Source organism: Pinus tabuliformis, chromosome 1_2 (genome assembly GCF_031772625.1).
Source record: "Pinus tabuliformis cultivar Carrire ecotype Pingquan chromosome 1_2, CPIR1, whole genome shotgun sequence".
In the NCBI taxonomy this organism is placed as follows: domain Eukaryota; kingdom Viridiplantae; phylum Streptophyta; class Pinopsida; order Pinales; family Pinaceae; genus Pinus; species Pinus tabuliformis.
In genome coordinates, this window is record NC_142298.1 from 369,217,779 (window position 1) to 369,242,844 (window position 25,066).

At 39.1% G+C, this 25,066-nt stretch overlaps 1 protein-coding gene across 7 annotated transcripts in view; it reads left to right on the forward strand.

Moving 5' to 3' along the window:
* Positions 1-25,066, forward strand: part of LOC149205908 (uncharacterized) — a 304,264-nt gene that overhangs the window by 94,710 nt on the left and 184,488 nt on the right. For 6 of the 7 annotated variants that reach the window (XM_089393581.1, XM_089393583.1, XM_089393584.1 and 3 more), the window contains exons 3-4: positions 5,344-5,474; positions 5,628-5,698. In XM_089393581.1, coding sequence (XP_089249707.1) covers positions 5,344-5,474; positions 5,628-5,698 — 202 coding nt within the window. The remainder of the gene's footprint in view (positions 1-5,343; positions 5,475-5,627; positions 5,699-25,066) is intronic. The other variant, XM_089393582.1, reaches the window with a different exon arrangement.

The following is a 25,066-nucleotide window of genomic DNA, read 5'->3' on the forward strand; positions in this document are numbered from 1 at the left end:
CAACTATCATCATCTTGACTTCCAAGATTTTATGTAAACCCATTCTGCATGTGTATAATGTAAATAATCTCAGCAGACCCATGTCATGTATGTAACAACTTGGCTAAACCTACTTTTCTAGTGACGATCTCCATTCTAGGAGGTTTTTCGTCTCACCGATTCATTTTCGAATAATCGGCAGAGTTTTTCCCTCCAGTCTTACCCCAAAGCTGGAATGGATTTTGTCGCTAGGATCTTAGGCAAGTCCTAGTGTTCTAGATGGAGTCTATGTAAAAGTGATTTGAGAATAATCCTAACTATTTGGTTAGATTATTTTATTACAAATTGCTTGGTCTGCTGGATTATACTTGTGTCGCAGAACTGGGTAGTTTGTGAGGGTTTATTACAAATGGGTTTTCCCCCTTGCGATGTAAAAAATATGTAAATCATGATGTAAAATGTCTAGTGCATGGTCCCTCATAATTAGAAAACCATGGCTAAACATTTGAGGGTTGGAAAAATAATTTATCCCCTCATAGGTTAATTAATTAAATTTTCTGGCCCAAAATTAATTAAAATCCTAAGCCAGAAATTTAATTAATTCTAAGTCCCAAGTAAATTTAAATTCTCCAAAGGCAAAATTCATCAGTCCTAAATTTTAAACCTTTGATCCTTGGAGGTTAAGTCAAAGTCAAATTTTTGGGGAAATTAACTCAAAAATTCTATTTTTGAGTTAATTAAAATGCATTTAAATGAAAATTTCGATTTTCCTCAAAAATAAAATATTTCGACGGATGAGATTAAAAGAAATTTTGATCTTCATCAATGGTCGAGATTACTTTGACGAGGATCACTCGAACTAGCCGTTGGAGGATTTATCTTTAAATAGGAGGTCATTTGTCAGTCGATCTATCTGATCTCTGAGTCGTGCTTAGCAAGAAGCTCTGGTGTAATCATATTCTCGATAATAAAAAAAGACTTTGGGGTTAAATTCTGTTGGTGTTACTCTTCATGAGAACGCTGTAAGATGTTATATTTCATGCATAATTTTTTCTAAAGCCATTGATGATAGCTTTTAAAGAGTGATATGAGCACAAGTATCTTGTTCAGTTTGCTGGGGTTTGAATAATAATTTTAATTTTGAACATAATAGCAGGTATCTCTATTTGTCTAAATTTAATTATTACTTTCTTGCTCTATTTTTAATGGCTGGATCGAGTTTTGCAGGGAAATTTTGAGATAGATTATCGAACGTTAGGGGATAGTTTTCAGTTGGACTAGCCAATTCCCAATCTATATTTCCTGAAGAGCCCAGCTAAATAAGCTCCAGACTTATCATAAGATTTTCCCTTTGTGATGCATGAGGGTGTCGAGCTAGCACCTCCTTTTAAAATTTAAATTTTTTTAATTTTTGTGCAGCATAATGATAGAGCAGGCTTATTGAAGCTTTTAATTTGTAATTATTGTAATTATCTAACTGGGTTTTTGGGGTTTTTTTTTTCTGATTTTATCATTTTATATATTGTTTGGGTGTTTTCTTTTCATTGTGCAACTGCAGATCTGAAGGAGAATTTTTATTTGAAGCCAGATCTAAGCTCTAAAGGATAAGATCTGGCCTCAAAATCATTTTGTAGGGGCATTATTCCATTTTTTTTTTTTTTAATTTAATTTAATTTTAATTTTTATTTATTTATTTATTTTATTTATTATTATTATTTTATTTTATTATTTTATTATTTTTATTTTTATTTTTATTTTTGTTTTCTCTGTTCAGTTTGAGGGTTTCAAAATTTAGATCTGTAGATTTTTGAGGACAAATATGAAACATAAGATTTATCATTTTAATCAAAATTTCTAAGAAATTTTTAAAGGTTTTCTGGGTACCATTTTCTGCTGAGTTTTTTCTCTCTGGAAAAATTCAATTTTTTTTTAAAACCCTCTCTGCCTCCATCCTTTTCCATCCTCTATCTGCTGTTGCGTAATCCCTTGTAGCTGCTTGGCCTGCGCTCTCATATGCTGTCATCTCGCCTCTCCCTCAACCTGCAAGCCCTTCACGCTGTTCCTTTTTCCCTCTCAACCTGCTGCCCTTTGTTTCTGCTAGCCTGAGCTCCCCCTTCCGTGTGCCTTCCTCATCGCTGCCTCGCAGTCCCACCTCTCTCTGCTGCATCCCTCAAATTCCTCCACTGCTGCCTGCGTCCCCTTGCTTCTCCTTTCCCGCTGCCATCCTGCCGCCACCATGCTAAACCTGCACACAAACAAATGAACCCGATTTTCCAATACCTTTTTTTTGTATTGTTTTAATATAAGTTAGGTTTTGGCTTTATTAACAGTTCAGATTTTTTTATTGGGTTTGCTTTTTTTCGATTTGTTTTGTTTACATTTTGTTTTTTTTTTTTGGATTTTTCTTTAAATTCAAAAGAAATCTCAAAAATACATATATATATATATATATATATATTTTATTTTTAACTTTGATTTGGATTTCATTTTTTGGTTGCTTTTCACCTTTTTTTTATTTTTTGTTTTAATTTTTTGATATTAATTTATGACTTTGGTTTTATTTATGTTTCGATATATTTTTTTTTTGTTTAAAATAAAATTTAAAAAATTTCATTTTTATATGACTTTGAAATTTCTAAAGGAATTAAATGAAAAGACTTTGCCCTCTTAGATTAAAAATTTTAAATTTTTATGTGGCCCCTGGCCATTAAAAATTTAACTCATTAAGTCTTTTGGTTTTTTTTTTTTTACATTTGTCACATTAAAAAATTTAATTGGTCATTTACCACATTAAATTTGCTTCACACATTAAAACTTTCCCAAGGAATAATCAAAATTTTAATCTAAAGTTCATTCTTGGGTTTTTATTTGTGTTAAGGGTTTTTGGACTTTAAAAATTTAAAAGGAAAATTTTGTGGTATTAATTTCTCTATTGTCAAACACGCTTAAAATCATATCTAAAGATTGACTATAGAAAAATTAACAAATTTTCTAGATCTGGGTCATTAAAGAAAAATCATTTAAATTCTAGGATTGTGAATTTCTTAGCATTTGAATCTCATGGTTCTTCATGGTATTTAGATCGTTCTGTATTTAATTGCTAGAATATTTTGCATGTTAAGATCATTGTTTCTTCTGAATAGCTCGATTGTGTTTCTTCAAGTATGTTCATGGTTAATTGAGCATCTAAGGCACTGGTCTTAAAATCATTTCTATCTTGTGGTTGTGTCTTATTCATCTCAGTTGATATATATCAATAACTCAGTTAATCAGAATTTCTCTCTTTTTCATTAAGTTATTCAGCCTTAAGTCTCCTAGAGTTTGTGTTCCACAGGTTTTCCTCATTCATTTACCCCTAGGGACTACCCCCCTTGACTTGTCTAGGAAAGAGTTTACACGAAGTGAGTAAGGATTAGAGTTACAGTCCTTACTTTGAGTGTGTTCACGGTGCCTGGACACTTTGTGCGACAACAGGGTCCACAGAGCTTAGTACACCCTTTCTTTGTGTGTGATTGGATCTCTTTCGAGAGACACTCACTCATATCTACCTGTTGAGCACTCTGGGCTTCTTCGACCATTCTCCCTTCAGGGAGAATATCCTATGCTGGTCTTAAATCAACACTCCCTCTCAAACGAGAGGGATAATCTCCACAAGCCCCAACTTGTCTCTGGAGTCTGAAGTACATGAACTTCTCTTTGGGCAATGGCTTCGTCAGAACATCAACTGTCTGTTCATTGATGGAGATGTAGTCGAGCCTTACTGTTCTCTTCTTGTACCATGTATTGGTATTAGATCTCAGGGTACCCTGTGTTGAAAGGAGTTATTTGTTGTGTTTGGAAGGTATTTCCCGGAGTCTGTACAAGCTGCTGTGCGTGCTTCCTATTGAGGCTGGGTCTGTATTCATTCCAGCCGAGGAAACTACTGAGTGTGGAGGACACTATTCTGAGCCTTATGTACCAGGTTCCTCTTTATTTTCTGTGCCCTGTAGGCTCTGATTAAATGACGGTGTCCCTCAATCTATTGCTGTTATGAATCTGAGTTGTTTTTCAGTGAAGAAACAGGGGTCTTATAGCTGTAGCAAGCACATTTCAATGATGTATGTTGTGTTTGGTTTGATATAAATATCATACTGCTGGTCTGAAATGTCTCTATACGGATTTACTTGATACTGTGTTTATTTCTTTTGGAATAGATTATTAGAAGTGCACCTACAGCCATGTACACACAAACTGTTTGACGAAATGCTTCAGTGACAAACCCATGTAAAACTCAGAAACTTGAGGTGAAATCCTAAGATATTCCAAGGGGGTATCTTACAAAGTTGCTCTCTAATCATTCACTTGCAATGCTGTTTACATGCTCATGGGACTCTAATCTAATCTTTCTAAAGATTGCACTAATTCTCCAGCACACATTGTGAATGATTTATCACTGCTGATTCATGTTTCATTATTGAATATTGCTACATTGCTATACATTTGAGTGCCTTTGATAAAATTCTGTGAACATCTCTTGATATTTTAATGTGATAATTAGCCAATCTAGTTTGACTTAAGACTGTCATGATTCCTTTTCTAAGTCAGTTCAGCACTTCAAGACTCTTCTGTTGTTGGATAGTCACTTGATTCATAATTTGAGGCACTTGTGTTAATCAACTTGCATGATTAATGACTTCTTTCCCATACAAGGCAAATCGGTTATTTGTGGCTCACTTCATAAGTCAAGTTCAAGCTAAGATGATACTCATGCCTTTTGCAACAAATTTAGCTTGTTTGACCATAAAGATTCCCCCCTAGACTAGGATAGTTTCCTTTCGTTTAGTATGAAGAGTGGGGCAAAGTCACTGAGGTTGACAGTGGGTGGCTTGGCTGAGAGTTGCCTCTAGACTCTCCTGTTGAGGTTAGGACTTTTTCTCCTAGTTGAGAGTATGAGCGGTAACATGACTATTGGGGGAAATGGCAAAATAGTTTTATGATTCCAAACTGCTATTTACAAGAAATTTGTGTTAGATCACTCAATAAGGTTGGATTTATGAAGACCATGGATTTTTTCATCACAATTGAAAACTTTATCTAATCCAGACCATTTAAGGATGTAATCGTTTCCTTGCACAATCTTTCTTGATTTTACATTATAGCTGCAAATACAAGAACCATTTTGTTTAACATCTCCTTTTTATCATCTGTTATTATGTCAATAATACTTTTCAATATAAATTTATTCTTTGTCACTGTTCTCTGTTGTTTTTAATTCTCTCAGGGTTTGTGCCAGACAACCAAATACATTCCTCGATATGTAATATGCTCATATGCTGGAAAACAATCCCTTTCCTGACAATTGTTTGAACTGTTTCTTTTAATTAGTTAGGAACTCAATCGATCTTGATTCATACAAACCCCCTCCAGAGCTCATCCAGATACTTCCAGCAAAGGCAGCAGTAAGGGATTCTGATTCTGGTCAGCAAATTGGGCCCAAGAATGCAAAGTTTGTTCTGGTGTGTGTGCACATGGCACCTTATGAACTGAATGCTCAATTAATGCTTGCACTAAAGGTTTTAGACGAATGTCGCTGAAAGTTTGGTATCTGAAGACTTACAATGCTCAGAGGAATTCAACAACTAATGCAATGTTTTTTTTCCTTGGTACAGGGTGTACAAGCTTTGCTAGACTTACTTTTGGCTGTTGAGGGTTCAGTTTCAGAGGCAGCTAAACTACTGGGGTAATGACTGTCTGTATGTCTGTGAAGATACATTCATGTGCAGATAGACTTTTGCTTTAAACCTTTTTGCATTTTTATCGGATTTACACACAGAGATGTAGACAAAAAATATACGGACAAATATGAGATAATAATTGCTTGATTATTGAGTGATGCAATGCCTCAATATAAAGTAGGATAGGAAGGAGTGCGTTACATAAATTTTGAATGACAAATGCCTAATCACTTAATAACTCATTATATATTAAGTGATGATTAAATCATTTTATTAAAAGCAGTCAAGTCATTTATTATGGTTTTATTACATGACAAAAGTACATCTACTGCGTCTTAATCTAATTATGGCCATTATATCTTACACCCTTGCATAGTGGTCATATTACATATAACTCCTTGTTCGAAAAGGAAACATTTGGACCAAGCAAGACAGGTGCAGCCCACTTCAAAGTGATGCCTTTAATTAGTATCTAGAAATGAACTGAAACTGGCATGGTTGATGTAGAACAGCTTATTGCACCACCATCGATTTCCCATTGACTTCCCTGCTGGAAGAGAGTCAAGGTTGGCTGAAACATTCATCCCTGCTACCATTGATGTAGAATTTGGAATGTTTATTGTACTCTCTTTCTCCACACTGTAACGAACAAAGTTCGTACTATACAGTGATCTTCAGAACACTTGGAACACGAAGACATCCATTGAGGATAAGAAACATATATATTGAATAGTGCATAAAAGAATTGATATGAGATGATGATTGTTACAAATGAGGGCCTGCTTATATACCTAGGCAGGCACCCTTTTACAAACGGTCATGTCCTTAGAGACATACCTCTTCACTTAATTAATTATTATTTAACTAATTATTTTTTGTTATTATTTAGCTATGTTGCACGGGTTCGCGAACCTGGGTGGGGGGGTTCTCATCCCCAAGAACCAGATTTGGGTTCTTGTCCTCTAAAAAAATTTCATTTAGAGGTTCACACACAAATTGGGGTCACTAGTGCACGTTGGACTCAGCCGAAACTGTTTCTAGGTTTTCTGGGCTTATTGAGGAGAGACCAAGATTAATTTGGCAGAATTTTCTGGGCAGATTTGAGGGGTCAAACAGGAGTCTCAATTCAGCTAGCAGCTATCGAAATTCCAAGGTCAACATTTGGGCAATTCCTTCGTGGGTTATTGGTGGAGAGCTCGAGGTTAATTCCCCGGAATTTTCTGAGCACCAGAGAAGGCCGTAGCAGCCATTTCTTGCAGCGAATTGTGTAGATTTCAGAGGGACAACATAAAACTTGGTTGGGGACAACCACACTTGTGTCTGAGCAGCTGATTTCATCACCTGGTCATTGTTAGCTTGCCTTGAGCAAGCCTAGTTGCATGCAGTCTGATCTTATCTTGCACCCAACATTTATCTCAATAAAATGGCTCAACGCAGAGTAGATTTTGGCATTTTTTGGGTGTTTAATGTGGTGTAATTTTATGTGTGTGTTTTTCTATGTTTGCTTTGTTTATCATTGTTCCATTTGGAATATTTCAGTGGTATTAGAGCCATAATCTTGTATCAGCCTGTGGGAAACACTTCATTCTATGACAAGACTAGAATAAAAAGCTAAGAAATCATGGGACCCAAAGAAAGATTAAAATCAAACAACATGGCAGTAACCTTGAATGAGGTGATTAGGATGCAACAAATGATGATTGATGTGGGAGAGCAACTGATTCACTCTACAATTGGGAATTAGGACCATTCTCAATTATACAACAAATCTGGCATGCCCAAAATTATGGCTAATGCATCAAGATGGAAAGACATGATTGCAACTGATGTGGAGTTATTGGTAGCAAATAGGAAAGACCCACATACACCAAGTCGATTGCGAGGATCAGATACCCATTTATTGGTTGCATTCAGGGGATAGCTATTTGGCACATGTGGCTTCTAGTGGTCTTCAATACTGCACAGTGGTAGGCACAGGGTAGTTTAGCACGCATAAGATTAGTTCATGATATATGGTGCCTATATATTGATCGCATGCAGGGACTAGAGATGAGGCGCAGATGGCTTCTAGCAGTTGTTAGAGCTATGCCATAGCAGGTCCGACAATGGGATGCAGGGATTCAGTTGGTTGATAGTTCACTTTGTCTCGTGATGAGCGGGGTCATGGCAGAGTGATCTAGTTTGCTCTTGGGTTAGCACAAGGGGGTTCACAAAGGCCTTCATCGTATGGCGAGGCAGACTTTCTCTATTGCTACACAGGTTCGGTGTTAGATTTGGATGGTTAGGCTTTGGCGTCATGGAGATGCCTAGGCAGGATGTATTTCGCCTATATCAGTATTTCACCATCGAGTTCCAGGAGAGGAGGATACAGTGTACGCACGATGGGCAGTCTATTAGAGCCAGAGTGACGCAACGACAACATGGTGGCACCCTTTTGAGGCTAGCATGAGACTCGAGCATCACAGTACTTGACGACTCAACGACCTATAGGGATGAGTTGGCTACTACAAGGGAAGATCATTCAAATTCCCCATTGGGCTTTAGTGAGTCGCTGATGGCATGGGGAACTTCATCAGCATGGTAGGTTGGTCAACAGGAGGATATCAGGAGGAGCTCATGCAAGGGAGACTTCATTTGCATAGGGATTGGGTCATATCTTCAGGGGCCCACCATCAGAGTGCATGAGATGGACTACTCAAATAAAGAGTGGAGCAAGGAGTGCTTCATGTTGATCAAGTTGGCTTGGGATCTTGGTATCGAGGGACTCCTTCACTACAGGGCAATGCAGAGATCAGGAATGATTTAGTGGCACATTTGGGACCTTGGTATAGTTTGTAGTGACAGTGAGGATCCATAGTCAAAGAGGGCGCTTGTTTAGGAATTGCTTGAGGACAAGCAATTTTTGGCGGGGGGGACTATAATATCCTCAATTTTGATTTTTTATTTGAGGGGATTAATGGAGTTTATTGGGGAGGTGCTAAGCATAGCACAATTTTGTGATTTGGGCAATGGAGCTTATTGGCGTATGGGACTTAGGAGAAATAGAAATTATAGCTCTAATGGAATGTGGGGGCCACAAGAGAAGGAAATTTGACACAATGGAGCAAATCACACTAGTGAGAAGAGAGGGAGAAAGGAACGGGTGTGAATTAGTGGAAGGTGGGGGCCACTAAGGGAGAGAGGGCCAACAGTTATAAATAGAGCTTGGAGGTTTCCATTTGGTACTCTTGATCATTTGAAAATTTAAAATTAGTTCTCTTAAGCTGCTTAGCCAGGACAACTGTGTTGTTCAACACAAGGAATTCCCGAGTGGGAATTCCACCCTCATTTTAGAGAACTTCGAGTGTCTCCCTAGTGAGGAAATTGGGGAGTTTAGTTCAGAGTGTCCATTGAGCACATTTATAGTCATTTCCTTCAGCTGGAGTGAGTTTCCCTTAGACGCAGAATATAAATTGTGGCTCTTGGGAGGGCCAACAAAAAGGGGAATTTGGGCCAGCCAATTAGTAGAAAATCCTTCCATAAAGAGGGCTGGAGTTTCTTATCAATTTGCAGGTCTGTTGGTGAGGAATTTAGGATAGCTGAGGTGCTCCAATTATTGGCATGCGCAGGGGCTCACTGGGCATTCTTACGCAATCACTTGGGCAAGGAGAATCTATGGTGTGGCTATGAAGGAATAAGGGAAAACTTGGGAAAGAGATTTTCTAGGAGAGATTTGGAGCATTTTATAGCAGATTTCATCTACAACCAATTTTGCTAGCCAGTCAGAGGTTCGCACGCAAATTGGGGTCACCGGGGCACATTGGACTCAGCCCAAACCCTTTCTGGGTTTATTGAGGAGAGGCCAAGATTAATTTGGCGGAATTTTCTGGGCAAATTTGAGGGGTCAAACAGGGGTCTCAATTCAGCTAGCATCTAGAGGAGCTAAGGGGAAATTGGGCCGAAATTCCAACGTCAACATTTGGCCAATTCCTTCGTGGGTTTTGTGGGTTATTGGTGGAGCGCTCGAGGTTAATTTCCTGGAATTTTTTGAGCACTGGAGAAGGCCTTAGTAGCCATCTCTTGCAGTCAACAATACAAATTTCAGAGGGACAACGTAGAGCTTGGTTGGGGACAACCATACTTCTGTCCGAACAACTGATTTCATCACCTAGTCATTGTTAGCTTGCCTTGAGCAAGCCCAGGTGCATGCATTCTTATCTTATCTTGTATGCAACATTTATCTCAATAAAATGGCTTCGCATAGTGCAAATTTTGCATTTTTTGGGTGTTTAATGTGGTGTAATTTTATGTGTGTGTTTTTGCTATGTTTGCTTTTTTATCATTGTAAATTTCGATTAGGAATATTACAATACAAATTTCCATATGTGCTCCAATTATTTTCGCAACAAGGGGATGAAGTCACCTGAGAGATGAGCCTCATGGATAACTACTATAGAGGAGGGCTTGTTGCCCCATGAATTTCCCACCAAGAATAGGGCTTCTTAGCCCCTTTGTTTCTAATCACATCATATCTTGCAAATCGACCAGTGCCAGTGGAAAACTCTGTAAAGGCATTCTCCACCTCATCAAGGGATGCTCTATCTCGAAAAATTCGCCTCAATGCACGCTGCCTCCCTTGTGAAATTTCACCATCCATGTGAGGAGGGAATCTACCAGAATGTCCACCATTCAGCCACTCATGGTTGTAGTATTTTGGGTTCAATGAGTGAGCCAAACAATGCAAAGGTGTGCAATTCTTGTCCCATCTATTGACAAGAATATCCTGTATGGTGGTGAAGAAGGCCTTTGATGATGTATCATACTCGGGGCACTCACTCTGTAAAATAATGCTCCTCACATACTCAATCATAAAATCCCATCCCTCATAAACCTTTCCTTGGATGAGTTGGTCTGTATCTGCAAATCGTAGTAAAGAAATAATGATAGGGTCTGTGATCTTAATAAGTAGATCTACCTTCTCCCACCAAGCATCATCTAACGTTGTGTCCTTCACTCTTTCTGAGGTTGGTTGATCTGTCTTTCTCCAAAAAGACCAAAAATCTAAAATAACCATGGCTCCAAGAGCAGTCTTGACCTCCCTCAGCCTATTCAACATGATGAATGAAGAGGAAAATCGTGTATCTGCAATCTTCAACAATGATAGATTGGTGTACTCCTTGTAGATTGTGAGGGCATTTGTATGATTTTGTGCAAAATTGCGAATATGCCATGCATCCTCAATAATACTTCCAATCCAAAGCACATCAGAAGCAATAGATTTAAGTGCTAAATTCAAGGAATGGACAATGCAAGGTGTCCAAAATACTTGTGGATATTTAGCTTCCACAATCATGCCAACAACCTTGCAAACAGGTGCATTATTTGTAATGATTTGCACACAAGAATCAACACCTACATCTTCAATAACTTTAGTGAACAACTCACCGGTATATTGTGCATCGTTGTATTTTCCAAGTGCATCCATTGATTTCAAGAAAATTGGACCATTCAAGGAAGACACCATGAAGTTGATGAGTGGGTGGCGTGTTGGATCTGTCCATCCATCAGAAACAATACTAACCCCAGATGTTGGCCATGCTGATTTAATAGGCTCAAGCATTTTGTCCACCTCTTTCTTTGCCTTAGTCAACAATGTGGTTCTAAGCTTCTCTGACCCAGGTGATGCAGAAGCATCTTAAATATTTTTACTCTATGTAATTTTATCCTATTTCTAGAAGCTTAGGTTAGTTAAGTGAGTGATGAGGTGTTTTTTTAATAGATGGCTTATTAAGCCAAATGAAGCTTCTAATTATCCAGAGATTGGAAGGTGACTATTGTTAGGATTCATTTTCTTATTTTGGTGAGCTAGATCCTATTATTATGAAATATTGTTGTAACCGAACTGTTGCCACATTAATATAATAAGTGATTGCCTATGAGGGCGATAGTGTGGTTGTTGAAATAAATTTCCTGGCTTTGTTAATGCGTCTTTTCCAATGATCACAATTATCTTCATGAAAGGGTCGGCTGGCCGCAATCTTTTGGTATGCTGTGAATTTCGTTCATGGTGTCTACGGACTAAACGAGTGCATCAATAGATTGGATTTGCACAGTGTTCATAACAATAGTGGCTGTGATTGAGTCTGTCAACACCTTTCCAATATGGCGATAGGGCAACGATGGAGGCTCTTTTACTCCAAACACATTTGTTCTTCAAGTCAGTGGCGAATCACGACTTCCAAATAGTAATGACAAACTATTCAAACCATTGTGAAAAGCTGATGTGCGATGACACAATATTAATTTGATTTTTTTCTTACTTTTTGACTTCTCGAAAGCATCCATAGGCATCGTTGTAAGCATTACAGCGTGGACCTTTTCTCTACAAATCGTGTGACAACGTGTGGGCTGTGTGTATGGGAAGTTGAAGGTGATGCTGGCCTATTTTTTAAGTTAAATCAAGATCAAGGCTGAAGATTAATTTTTTGTTTAAATATTATTGATTTTATATAAAATCCTTGCTTATTCATAATTGAATTATGTTGGAGATAATTGTCGATATCATTTTGGTATCAGAGCAGTAAGTTGCTCTCTGGAAAGGGAAAAAGGAAATTGATTTTATTGAATTTTAAAACTGATTTGTTTATTGAGAAATGGCATTCAGAATTGGAAGAGGTAGAGGTCGAGGAAGAGGTCAACCAGCTGCAAATGCGGAATTGAGAGATGAAGTAAGAACTCTTCGACGAAGGCTAGAAGCCATGGAGGCTACCAGGCATCATGATCACACAGGGGATACCAGTGAGGAAGAAGAACTTCTAGAAGAAGAAGAGAGAGCTGAAGAACCCCTAGAAATCAGATTTCTAAAGTTGGTTTTTGGTCTAGGTTTCAGGTCGAAGGCAGAAGTACCTACATACAATGGTAGTTTAGATCCAGAAGAATTAATAGATTGGATTAATGCTATGAATAAGCATTTTGAGTATGCAGAGGTGCTGGAAGACAAGCAAGTCAAATTTGCTTTATGGTGGGATGGAGTGCAAGAAGAAAGGGCCTTGAAAAACAAAGCCAAGATCAAGAGCTGGAGTAGGATGACTGCTAAACTAAAAGGTAAGTTCCTTCCTAAATATTATCAATTAATTTTGTTTAGAAAGATGCAAAATCTTAAGCAAAAGATGATGACTATTAGGGAGTATACGGAGGAATTTTATAAAGTAAATATTAGATCAGGATACATAGAAGATACACCTGAGAGAGTTGCCAGGTATATCAATGGATTAAGGTTTGATATTCAAGATGAATTAAGTTTAATGTCCTTGAGATCTGTTGAGGAAGCATACCAGGTTGAAGAAAAGTTGATGAGAAAGCAAGGTTAGAAAATGAGAACAAGAAGTGTTAGGACAAAAGAGTAGCAGCAAAAGGGAGAAGCGAGAATCTGAAACCAACAGTCACAACTCGAGAAAACTAGCGATGTTAGAGGAAGGAGAACTCCTTCTAGGGGTGGAGGCAGAAGCAAAGATCAGGTGAGATGTTTCACTTGTGGACAATTGGGACATTATTCATATGAATGTCTAGAAAAAGTTGGAAAACAAAAAGGGATACAATTAGCACAAACCGAGCCAGAACCTGAACCTCCAAAGGCAGTGGAAGAATGTGTCAACCCACTAGAAGAAGGAGAAGCTTTGTTGTTGAAACAAGTGTTGGATGCAGATGAACTTGTGCAAAGAAGAAGCTTATTCAGGACGACATGCAAGGCAAAAGGTAAATGTTGCAAATTAATTATTGATAATGGAAGTACTGATAATTTGGTTTCTACAGAGATGGTGGAGAAGTTGCAATTGGATAGAATGCCACATTCTGCACCATACAAAGTTTCATGGCTACAAAAGGGACAACAAATGTTGGTGAATGAACAGTGTTAGGGGGAATTTCAATTCTCTGTGATATTGTGCAGATGGATACTTGCCATGTCTTGCTTGGAAGACCCTAATAGTACGATAGAAAGGTGAACTATGATGGTAGGATGAACACTTACAGTTTTGAGAAGGATGGAAAAAATCATGTGTTACTACCTATAAAAACTAAAGGTACCAGAGAGGCAGCGGATCCAAACATATTATTAATGAGCGAGAAACAATTGGTTACCAGTAGTGCAAAAATTAGAAAGCAGGAGCAATCAACGGAAGTAGAGGTGACCAATCTACCTTCAACAAATCAGAATTCATTTAATTTTGAAGATGAAATGTTTCATGAACCAGAAAATGTAAAATCAACAATACTTTCCATGGCAGAAATAGTTATGACAGAGGAGATTCAACTTAATAAACAACAATTCACAGTACTAGAGAACTGTGGACAGGAAAAGCTTGAAAATAATGCTACAAATGACAAGGGAGGAAGGAGTCTTGAATAGAAAGATAATGTGGAACAACAAACCCAGCATGCATGGTCTCAATTGATCCTTGCAATTTTATGGATTTTAATTGCTTGGATAATGAAAAGAAGGATATGCCCAATCAAGGAGAAACAATGGCGAGAAAATCATGTTCCATGTCGAAGATGGAAAATTCAATTGCAGTCAGTGAACTTATGCAGGAAGAAATGGATGAGAGAATTATTTAAATGGGGAACCACCCAAAGAAGAAATCTTGGGTATCTACTGCATTGTTACAGAAAAGCAGTAGAAGGAAGCCTCATAAACAGGAGTCTATGAACAATTTGAAGCTTGGGTTTATGATGCAGGAGCATCTTAAATCTATGTAATTTTATCCAATTTCTAGAAGCTTAGGTTAGTTAAGTGAGTGATGAGGTGTTTTTTTTTAATAAATGGTTTATTAAGCCAAATGAAGCTTCTAATTATCTGGAGATTGGAAGTTGACTGTTGTTAGGATTCGTTTTCTTATTTTGGTGAGCTAGATCCTATTTGTTAAAATTGGCAACTAGGTCCAAACTCCACATGGGTCATCTTATTTATGAAAATTGATATTTTTCTTGGATTCCTCTCTCCGAGAGGTGTAGTATTGATCTAAATATCATCCGATTTTAACATGTATAAATGAAGTTATGAATTTATTTTGATTATGGTCAAATTGTCAAGGTCGGCCAACAAATTTATATAGGCTCAGAAGCCCAACAGTCACGTCTATTCATCCTCAAATAGAAGGTGACTTAGCCTCATTTCGACATAGTCATCTTCACACTTTTCTCTCTCTCTCCTCATTGATTGGGTACGGATTTCTGGGCCTCTCTCTCTCCACACGTCCGAAATTTCAAGAGAACGAAATTTCAGGAGGCCGAAATTTCAGGGGAGTGAAATTTTAGGAGGCCGAAATTTTAGCAGTCTGCTGAAATTTCAGGAGGCCGAAATTTCAGGAGAGCGAAATTTCAAGAGACTGAATTTCTAGATAGTTTGACCAAGCGTTGACCAGCATGCGTTGACCTCCTTTGACTGCATTTTTGTGAGGGCTATCTCTATTTGGGTAGGCCACATTTTTGGGCACAGAAATTGAGGCTAAACGTTGACTGTAGCTAGGGGTGACCGCAAGTGGGCTCTTTGACCAAACTTTGACTGTTTTGATGACTATTTTATCTCGCTGTTTGGAGGCCGAAGTTGGCTGAAGTTGACCGATTTGCTGAGGGTCAAATCTTCCTTGTTGACCAACGTTGACTTTTCTGATTAGGGCCTTTTTGCTGCTGTTATAAATTATCAGATTTGTAAATTGTACTCTCTCTGCTGAACTATTGAAGACTAAAAGAAGATTTGATCAAGGGTTTCCCCAAGTTGGGGTTTGTCCCTAGCTGGTGCCACATCTTGTGTCCTCTTTTTTTGGTTTGTCTTCTACTATTTATGTTTATGTTCTGTCTGCATTCTACTATCATGTTGGTGTGATTGCTAATCTGAATATTGATACTGGGCTAGTAAAGAAATTGAAGTAAAATTGCTCTAAAGCATAGAACATACCGTTGTTGCCTAAAATTGATCTGAAAATGGGGCTCTTAGGCTCCTTGTCTAACTTACAAGGACCTCTCCCACTTCTAAAGCTTAAATGTTCCCAAGTCACAGATGATTAACCAATGCAGAGTTAACTATGTGCTTCAAGTAAGGTGTATGCTTATTTTTATTTTAAACTGTAATGTGTTGTAAGTTCACAAAGCATATCACAGTAAATAAGGCAGCAAATTCAATACAACAATAAGTAGTAATAATGCTTGTAAACAGGTGTAAGCTTATGGTTGTTTAAAATTGTTTATGTGCTATAAATCGATTTGCTTAGACTGATATAAAACATATGACATTGAAACATTGTAGAAAATGAGCATCACACATAAGACAACAATTTAATGAGGAGTTCACCCAAAACTCTTGGGCTACGTCTCCGTGAGCTCTAGTCAACTCGACTAGGCTCTCTGGGATTATGGCAACAATCTTTTTACAAGCTCTCTGACTCAACTCCACGGTTTAACACAGAAACAATGGGTTTAGAATGCCCTTCTGTCCCTAGCTCTGAAGCTCTCAACCTTCTTGCTCTGTCATAGCGCTGCCTTTTTTTTCATTCTGTCATTCTGTGGCTTTTTAAGTCAAACGGCGTTGGTCGGTTTGTTTTCCCCTTCGAGCTCTTTGGTTCCCGGCCTCTGTCTACTCAAATTCGCTTTTGAGCGTTTAACAATCATTTGTTAACGCTTTCAGGGAAGGTGGCCACCTGTGCTGTAACGGAAGGGACCCTCGGGCCTTTGGAATCCCCAAGTATAGCGTTCTCTGTTTTACACAGAGAAATACGCTAAAACACAGGAAAAATCCGCCAAATCTCTATTTATCGGACTTTAGATATTCAAAAATTCGCACTATATTCCTATCAGGTCAACCTTGATTTGCTATTGCATATCGCAAATGCCCATGTTTCATGGTTTCCCTTTGTATTTTAAAAATACATTAAAACATTGAAAAATCCCATGAAATGGCTTTTGACGGACTTGAAATATTATATATTGGCATTTACAGACCCTTTCGGGTTTGGTTTCATCGCATCAGCGCTTCCCTTCGTATTTCGTCTATTAAACAAAATACGCGAAAGTACACATAAAACTGCCTTTTGACGGATCTCAAAATATATCAATTATCGCCTATAGCCCCATTGGGTTCGGCTATCGCATTGCATATATATATATATATATATATATATATATATAGCCTCGCTCCTCGGTAATGTCGCGATGCAATTTTGTGATGTGACATGTCGCAATCGCATATCGCAAAGTCCCGGGGTCTTCCCATAGAGCATGGCCTATGCCAATCACCAATTGCGATCCGTCGATATTGGCGATTGTGATATCGCATCGGCCCGGGGTTTCGCCTTAAGTCCCATGCCATCATTGATTGCAATCCGCCGATTTCAGCGATTGCACCATCACATCGACCCGGTCCTGTAGCATGACTGCCTCCGACAACCTCCGCTTGCCACTGCCGATTGCGATATGCCGATCGAATTTGGACCGTTGATTGGCCAGATTCGACGGCTCCTGTGCATTGTTGGTTTAACCTCCGATAGGCTTGTTTTCCGCTATTTCTTCATGTTTTTGCCTCCTGATAGTGTTTTCCGACCTTTTGTGAAGGTTTTCCTTTGCGATAGTTTTTGGATTTTGAAGGCTTAGAGGGTTTTTAGGACCCATTTTTAGGGGATTTTGCCCCTTTTTCCAAAGGATAAAGGGCAGCGTCACTTTGTGATAACTTTTGCATCTTAAGTCCATTTTTTCCCATTCAAGTTGCAGTAGATTCAGAATGAGATGATCTCTGAAATGGGGCTAGTTCCAGGAACTTCCTTGGACTTTCATTTTTTCCTTTGTGAGAAACACTTAGACTTAGGAGCCTATCCAAAATCCATTTTGGATCACGCCTTCCCACTAAAAGAACTCTTGGTCTCCAAAAGACTGATATACTGATCTGAACCGTAATGAGAGTGACTCACCCTCTTCTTTCAGCCTCCCTACACTTGCCTTGCATAGTGCCTTCTTGGATGGGCTGGTTTTCCTAGGAAGAGCTGCCTTCTTTTTTTCCTTCCTACAGAACTCCTGCTTAGATGGTCACGGAAAGTTTGAACTTCTCTGCCTTGATCATTGATCCAAGGTGGCTCAAACAAATGTGAAGTTCATCTACTCCACAAAAATTTCATTTGTACCTGTTTGAAAAGCTGTCAACAACAACTGTTAACAACAACAGAAACACAGACAACTAGATGGCCTAAACTCCTGCTTCAACAAAAGAAACAGATTTCACAGCTTGTGAACACCTCCATGTCTTACATCTGCATGCAAATGATGGACTAGATAACAAGCCCACAAAACTTGCCTTTAAACAAATGACTCTTCAAGTCAAGCATGTAGAAAAAGACAATCAGGGCTCTTTTCAAAAGATGAAACACTTCATTATTATCTCCATCTTGGAGACCAGGTTAACTTCTTCCAAGTCAACATTGCATCACGTGCATGTCAAAGCAATCAACCCTACAAGTTAACTACACATACATGTTCAAAACAAGGAAAACATCAACATCCTTGTGTCCATGCACATCATGCTCAGGCATGCATTTCATCCTTCAACTTTCACTTAAGTACACTGTACTTTCGAAGCTGAAATGAAATATAATGTTGCAGCAATAAAGTGAGTCTCCTACTCAACTTTTCCATTCACCTTCTTGGTAAGAACCTGCAACTTGCAGCTCATTAACAAAGAAATGCAAATAAACGTATCACTAGACATGCAACCTTAATTGAATAAGAACTCTAGCCATTTCTCACCAATCCCTTTCAAAAGTACTACCTTTGTCTGCACATCAGCATCAACATGTGAATCATCCTGAGACAAATCAGTCATGGGATCTTCCTTTCCATTTTTGCCATCTGCTCTTTCCACTTTCTTCAGCTTTTGTGGAAGCATTGTCGGATTCAAAGTCTAACATCTTTCAGCAAGATGCCCTTGCTTATGGCAGTAAGTGCAACACATGTGCATCCTCTTGACAGCATGATTTGCCTTGCCTAATGGACCTTTGGCTTTTTGCTTCTTTTCCTTCAAAAGTTTCTTGTATGTGGCCATTCTCTTCCAACATCTAGAAACATGATGGTTATCCAAACCACAAAAGGAATATGCAATTCTTTTCCCATGCTTATGTGGAAATTTATCATGCTTTGCAAAATCAAAAGGAAGATGATTAGAACTGATTTATACCTTTCTCTTTCACCTTTATTGCCTTCATGAGGAGGTGAAGCAAATGAAGAAGTGGCTCCCTTTGGAACCCCATCAATATCTTCAAGGCTGTTAGAGTCTCCCCAAATCTCTGGTTCAAGTGTGTGCTTCTGAACACCTGCATCCTGCAAATGATGTTTCAAGCTATTGCATTCCTCTTGAATACAACCTTCACACTCTGCAATGCAACCCCTTCTTGGAGCTGTTTCAATGGCCTTCATGGCAGCTTTGGAACTCTCTCCATAAGACTCTCCATAGCCAAGACCCAAATACTTAGGCCTTTTCTCAACTATTATTGGTTCCACAATACCTTGTGCATGCTTTCCCAAGCCCTTTCCTTCATAGCCCATCTTGGACATTAGCTTGGAACCTATGCCTCTAGTATGTTTTTCAAAAGAACCAATATAAGCATTCTTAGAAGAATTTGAAGACAAACTGGAATGGTTTACCTCTTCTTCAAGCTGATACTTGACCAAGGCTTCTTTGGCAACAAAGAGTTGTGACTCCAACTCATGCATCCTCTTCAGGTTCATATTTGCAATATGAAGTTGCCTCTCCATTTCCTGTAGTCTGTCAGAAAGCAATTGCTTCTTTTCCTTCATGTAATTCAACTGCTTTATAAGTATGCTGCTCTTCCTTCCATCCTCATACATTTCTCTCTCCTTGTCCATCATGATGAACAAGTCTTGCTTCAAGTCTCCATCATAGAGTCTTTTGATGAAGGAGGAATTTGAGGATTCACTTGTAGAAGTTGTCATTATACCAATGAACAAAATAACTTCAAACAAGATTAATAAAGAGCTTATTTAAGCAATCTTTTGCAGCAAATCTCTTGTGCTTTAGGTATTGCTTTGAGGTCCCTTGGGATAGAAGAATGCCTTCAGCCCTTCTTCCTATTTGTCCTTCCTAGACTGAGCTATCAATAACTTTCCCTTCACTTCTGCAAACTCAAACGATAGTCAGTCTGCAAACAAGCATACAATCAACCTCTGACTGTTTAAACACCTTTTAGACAAGCAATCTTTGCTCTGTCAATCAAGCATTCTGATATAAACTCCTTTGAAGGTGGGTTTAATCAAACTTGGCTCTGATACCACTTGATCTGAAATTGGGGCTCTTAGGCTCCTTGCCTAACTTACAAGGACCCCTCCCACTTCCAAAGCTTAAATGTTCCCAAGTCACAGATGATTAACCAATGCGGAATTAACTATGTGCTTGAATGTGTATGCTTATTTTTATTTTAAACTGTTAATGTGCTGTAAGTTCACAAAGCATATCATAGTAAATAAGGCAGCAAATTTAATACAGCAATACGCAGTAATAATGCTTGTAAACAGGTGTAAGCTTATGGTTGTTTAAAACTGTTTATGTGCTGTAAATCGATTTTCTTAGACTGATATAAAACATATGACATTGAAACAATGCAACAAATGAGCATCACACATAAGACAACAATTTAATTAGGGGTTCACCCAAAACTCTTGGGCTATGTCTCCGTGAGCTCTAGTCAACTTGACTAGGCTCTCTGGGATTATGGTAGCAATCTTTTTACAAGCTCTGTAGCTCAACTCAATGGTTTAACACATAAAAAATGGGTTTAGAATTCCCTTCTATTCCCTGCTCTGAAGCTCTTGGCCTTCTTGCTCTGTCACAACGCTACCTTTTTTTTTTCATTCTGTCGTTCTGTGGCTTTTTAAGTCAAACGACGTTGGTCGGTTTGTTTTCCCCTTCGGGCTCTTCGGTTCCTGACCTCTGTCCACTCAAATCCCCTTCTGAGTGTTTAACAATCATTTGTTAACGCTTTCAGGGAAGGTGGCCACCTGTGCTGTAATGGAAGGGACCCTCGGGCCTTTGGAATCCCTAAGAATAGTGTTCTCTGTTTTACACAAAGAAATACGCTAAAACACAGGAAAAATCCGCCAAATCTCTATTTATCGGACTTCAAATATTCATAAATCCACACTATATTCCTATCGGGTCCGCCTTGAATTGCTATCGCATATCGCCAATGCCCATGTTTCATGGTTTCCCTTTGTATTTTAAAAATACATTAAAACATTGAAAAATCCCGTGAAATGGCTTTTGAAGGACTTGAAATATTATATATTGGCATTTACAAACCCTTTTGGGTCCGGTTTCATCGCATCGACGCTTCCCTTCATATTTCGTTTATTAAATGAAATACACAAAAATACACATAACACTGCCTTTTGACGGATCTCAAAATATATCAATTATCGCCTATAGCCCTGTCGGGTCCGGCTATCGCATCACAAATATATATATCTATATATATATATATATATATATATATATATATAGCCCCACTCCTTGGTAATGTCGCAATGCGATTTTGCGATGCGACATGTCGCAATCGCATATCGCAAAATCCTGGGGTCTTCCCATAGGGCATGGCCTATGCCAATCGTTGATTACGATCCGCCAATATCGGCGATTGCGATATCACATTGCCCTGGGGTTCCGCCTTAAGTCCCATACCATCGCCAATTGCGATCCGCCAATTTCGGCGATTGCACCATTGAATCGGCCCAGTCCTATCGCATGTCTGCCTCCGACAGCCTTCGCTTGCCACCGCCGATTGCGATATGCCGATTGGATCTGGACTATTGATCGGCCAGATCCAACAGCTCTTGTGCATTGTTGGTTTGACCTCCGATAGGCCTGTTTTCCGCTATTTCTTCATGTCTTTGCCTCCCAATAGTGTTTTCCACCCTTTTGTGAAGGTTTTCCTTTACGATAGTTTTTGGATTTTGAAGGCTTAGAGGGTTTTTAGGACCAATTTTTAGGGGATTTTGCCCCTTTTTCCAAAGGATAAAGGACAACTTCACTTTTTGATAACTTCTGCATCCTAAGTCCATTTTTGCCCATTCAAGTTGCAGTAGATTCAGAATGAGACGATCTCTGCAATGGGGCTAGTTCCAAGAAATTCTTTGGACTTTCATTTTTTCTTGTGTGAGGAACACTTAGACTTAGGAGCCTATCCGAAATCCATTTTGGATCAAAAATTAACATGGTATTGGAGCTAAGGTGAAGACAAAGCCCAAGCAGGAGTGAAAGAGCAATCACCAAAGACAGTTGGACAAGGACAAAAGGTTCAATGGGTTCCTCATCCTACTTCCCAGCTGAAGACAAGCTCCATGATAAATCTCACTATCATGGATGGAAGATGTCTCTTGATTTGACCTTGGAAGAAAAAAAAGTGATGGACTATGTGTAGGGTAAAATCCCCGAACTTCCTTCAAATGCACCGGTTGTTGTGAAGACGAAGTAGAATAGGGCTAAAGTCAAAGCAAAGAAGATTATTAGGGATTCCATTCACAAGCATCTGGTGGTCTACATCTCCGAATTGAAGACCTCCAAGGAACTCTACGACAGGTTAGTTGGCATGCTCAAGGTTAGTAATGCTAATCAAATTATATTTCTGAAGAATAAGTTGAAGGATATTAAGAATGGCAAGGACGATGATATTCAATCCTATTTCTTGAGAATCACTGAGATCAAGAATGATCTACTCTCGATTGGAGAAGTCATTCCTGACAGGGAACTTACTCTCACCACCCTTGGAGGACTCCCACCTGAGTGGTATGTATTTAGAACCACCGTCCTCAACAATGATCGAATTCCAGGGTTTGAAGAATTGATGTCGAGATGCATTCAAGAAGAAACAAGAATGGTGGAGCAAGAAATGCCTTCTAATAGAAGCAACCCCACTACATTCTCTGCTCATGCCAAAAGGAGAAATAATGCAGGGTCTAAAGGTCATTTCCATGGAAAGCCTGGATCTAAGGGAGGAAGGAAGGGCAGGTGCTTTGTTTGCAATAAGTTTGGCCACTATGCAAGGGAGTGTCCAAATAGAAGGGACACATCGCATGATGATGATCATAATCATTCCAGGGGCAGCTTCTACAACAACGATTAGAGGAATGGCAGGTCCAATGGCAAATGAAAAAGGAATGCGAGACATCAAGGAAATGGTCGACCCTCCAAGAAGTCAAGGAACTCCAGGTATGAAGAATCAAATGTTGTTAACTGTAAGCAAAAAGAGTACTATCTTATATCAACCCTCTCCATTGCCTCTCCTTCGGACACTTTGGGAAATTGGCTGATTGATAGTGGTGCCTTAAGGAACTTCACCGAATACAAGGAAGCCCTCTCTAATCTGATAGAAAAGGATACAAACTTGGAGATCATCCTTGGAGACGATTCCACCTATCCCATGAAGGGAGTAGGGAATGTTACCCTTCAATTGAATCAAGGTTACACTATTCATTTGCAAGAAGTACTATATGTACTTGATCTCAAGAAGAACCTGGTGTCCATTTCAGCCATGAAGGACAGCAGATTCAAGGTGGCATTCATCGATGGAAAGGTATGTGTTTGGAAAAGAAATTTTAAAGATGATTTTACTCTTGGATTCAGGGTTGACACTTTGTATCAAGTTGGAGGAAGTCCATTGGGAGCCATGTCCTGCGAGACATCTCTACAATGTGAACTATGGCACTAGAGGTTTGCCCATCTTCATTATAAAGCTCTTCTCGATGTGAGACAGATGGTGACAGGTATGCCCGAGTTCAAAGTAGAGCATGAAGGTGTATGTCCGGGATGTGTCGAAGGAAAACTTACAAGGGGACCATTCCCTTCAAGTAATAGCAAGACCACATATATATATTGCAATTGATCCACTCTGACATATCCAGTATGATGCCCGTAAACTCTTTGGAAGGATACTTATATTATCTCATCTTTTCGGATGATTATTCTCGCAAGACCTGGATCTACTTCTTGGAGAAGAAGGATGAAGTGTTCACCTGGTTCCCACACTTCAAAGCCTTCATCGAAAACCAATCCAAGGAGAAAATCAAGATATTGAGGACTGATGATGGGACTGAGTACGAATCCAATGAATTCCAAGATTATTGCAGAGAAGTTGGCATTAAGAGGGAGACTACAATGCCATACACTCCCGAGCAGAATGGTGTGGCTGAAAGGAAGAATCACTCTATTGTAGAAGCAGTTCGTGCCATGCTTCATGATCAAGGCCTTTCGAAGTTCCTATGGGTTTAAGCTGTAAAGACCGGTGTGTATGTTCAAAACTGATGCCCTCATCAAGCATTGGACTCCAAGACTTCCGAAGAAATGTTCACTGGTAAGAAACCCAATGTCTCTCATTTTAGAATTTTTGGAAGTCCCGTATATTTTCATGTTCCGAAAGAGAAAAGAAGCAAATTGGGTGCATTTGGGAAGAAAGGAATCTTTGTGGGCTATAGTGAAAATTCTAAGGGCTATAGAATTTATGTGGCTGGTCAAAAGGAAGTTGAGATAAGTCATGATGTCACCTTCGACGAAGATATGGCTCTCAAGAAGATCAACAACCTTCCTATCCTAAGGAAGGACAAAGAAGCTGACATAGGAAATCAGGGTGCAAAAGAAGACGAAACAATGCATAGTGTTGATGAACCTATGGATCCTATTGATCCTCCTCCTCATGAGACCTCCTCCTCCAAAAGGGGATCCTCATGGCGTAGGGAGACTCTCGAAGATGTTGAGAGACACATTGCACCAAGGGGGAATTTTCGTGAAAGAAAGAAGCCGAACAGGTATCAAGGATATTTGACCGCCATGAGCACTATCATTCAAAATGAGCCTTCATCATTCAAAGAAGCCATGAAGCATCAAGTATGGAAGGATGCTATGAATGAAGAATACGAGTCAATTATGAAGAATGATGTCTGGTATGTGGTCCCTAGACCCCAGGACAAATCGGTTGTCACCTCTAAGTGGCTCTACAAAATCAAGCATGGAGTTGATGGAAGTGCAGACCCTCTCATTCAAAAATGTAAGAGGGAGTTGGCTTCTGAATTTGAGATGAAGGACCTAGGACCGGTGCACTATTTCCTAGGGTTGGAGGTCTAACAAAAGGCAGGTGAAATTTTCCTCTCTCAAGGAAAATATGTTGTGAAGATATCAGAAAGATTTGGGATGGTGGACTACAAGCCTGTGACTACTCTGATGGAACTTAACTTTAAGAAGTTATGTGGTAGTGTTGTTGGACCTGAATTGGGAAATGCTTCTGAGTATCGTCAACTCATAGGAGCATTGATGTTCTTGGTGAACTCATGTCCAAATATATGTTTTGCAGTTA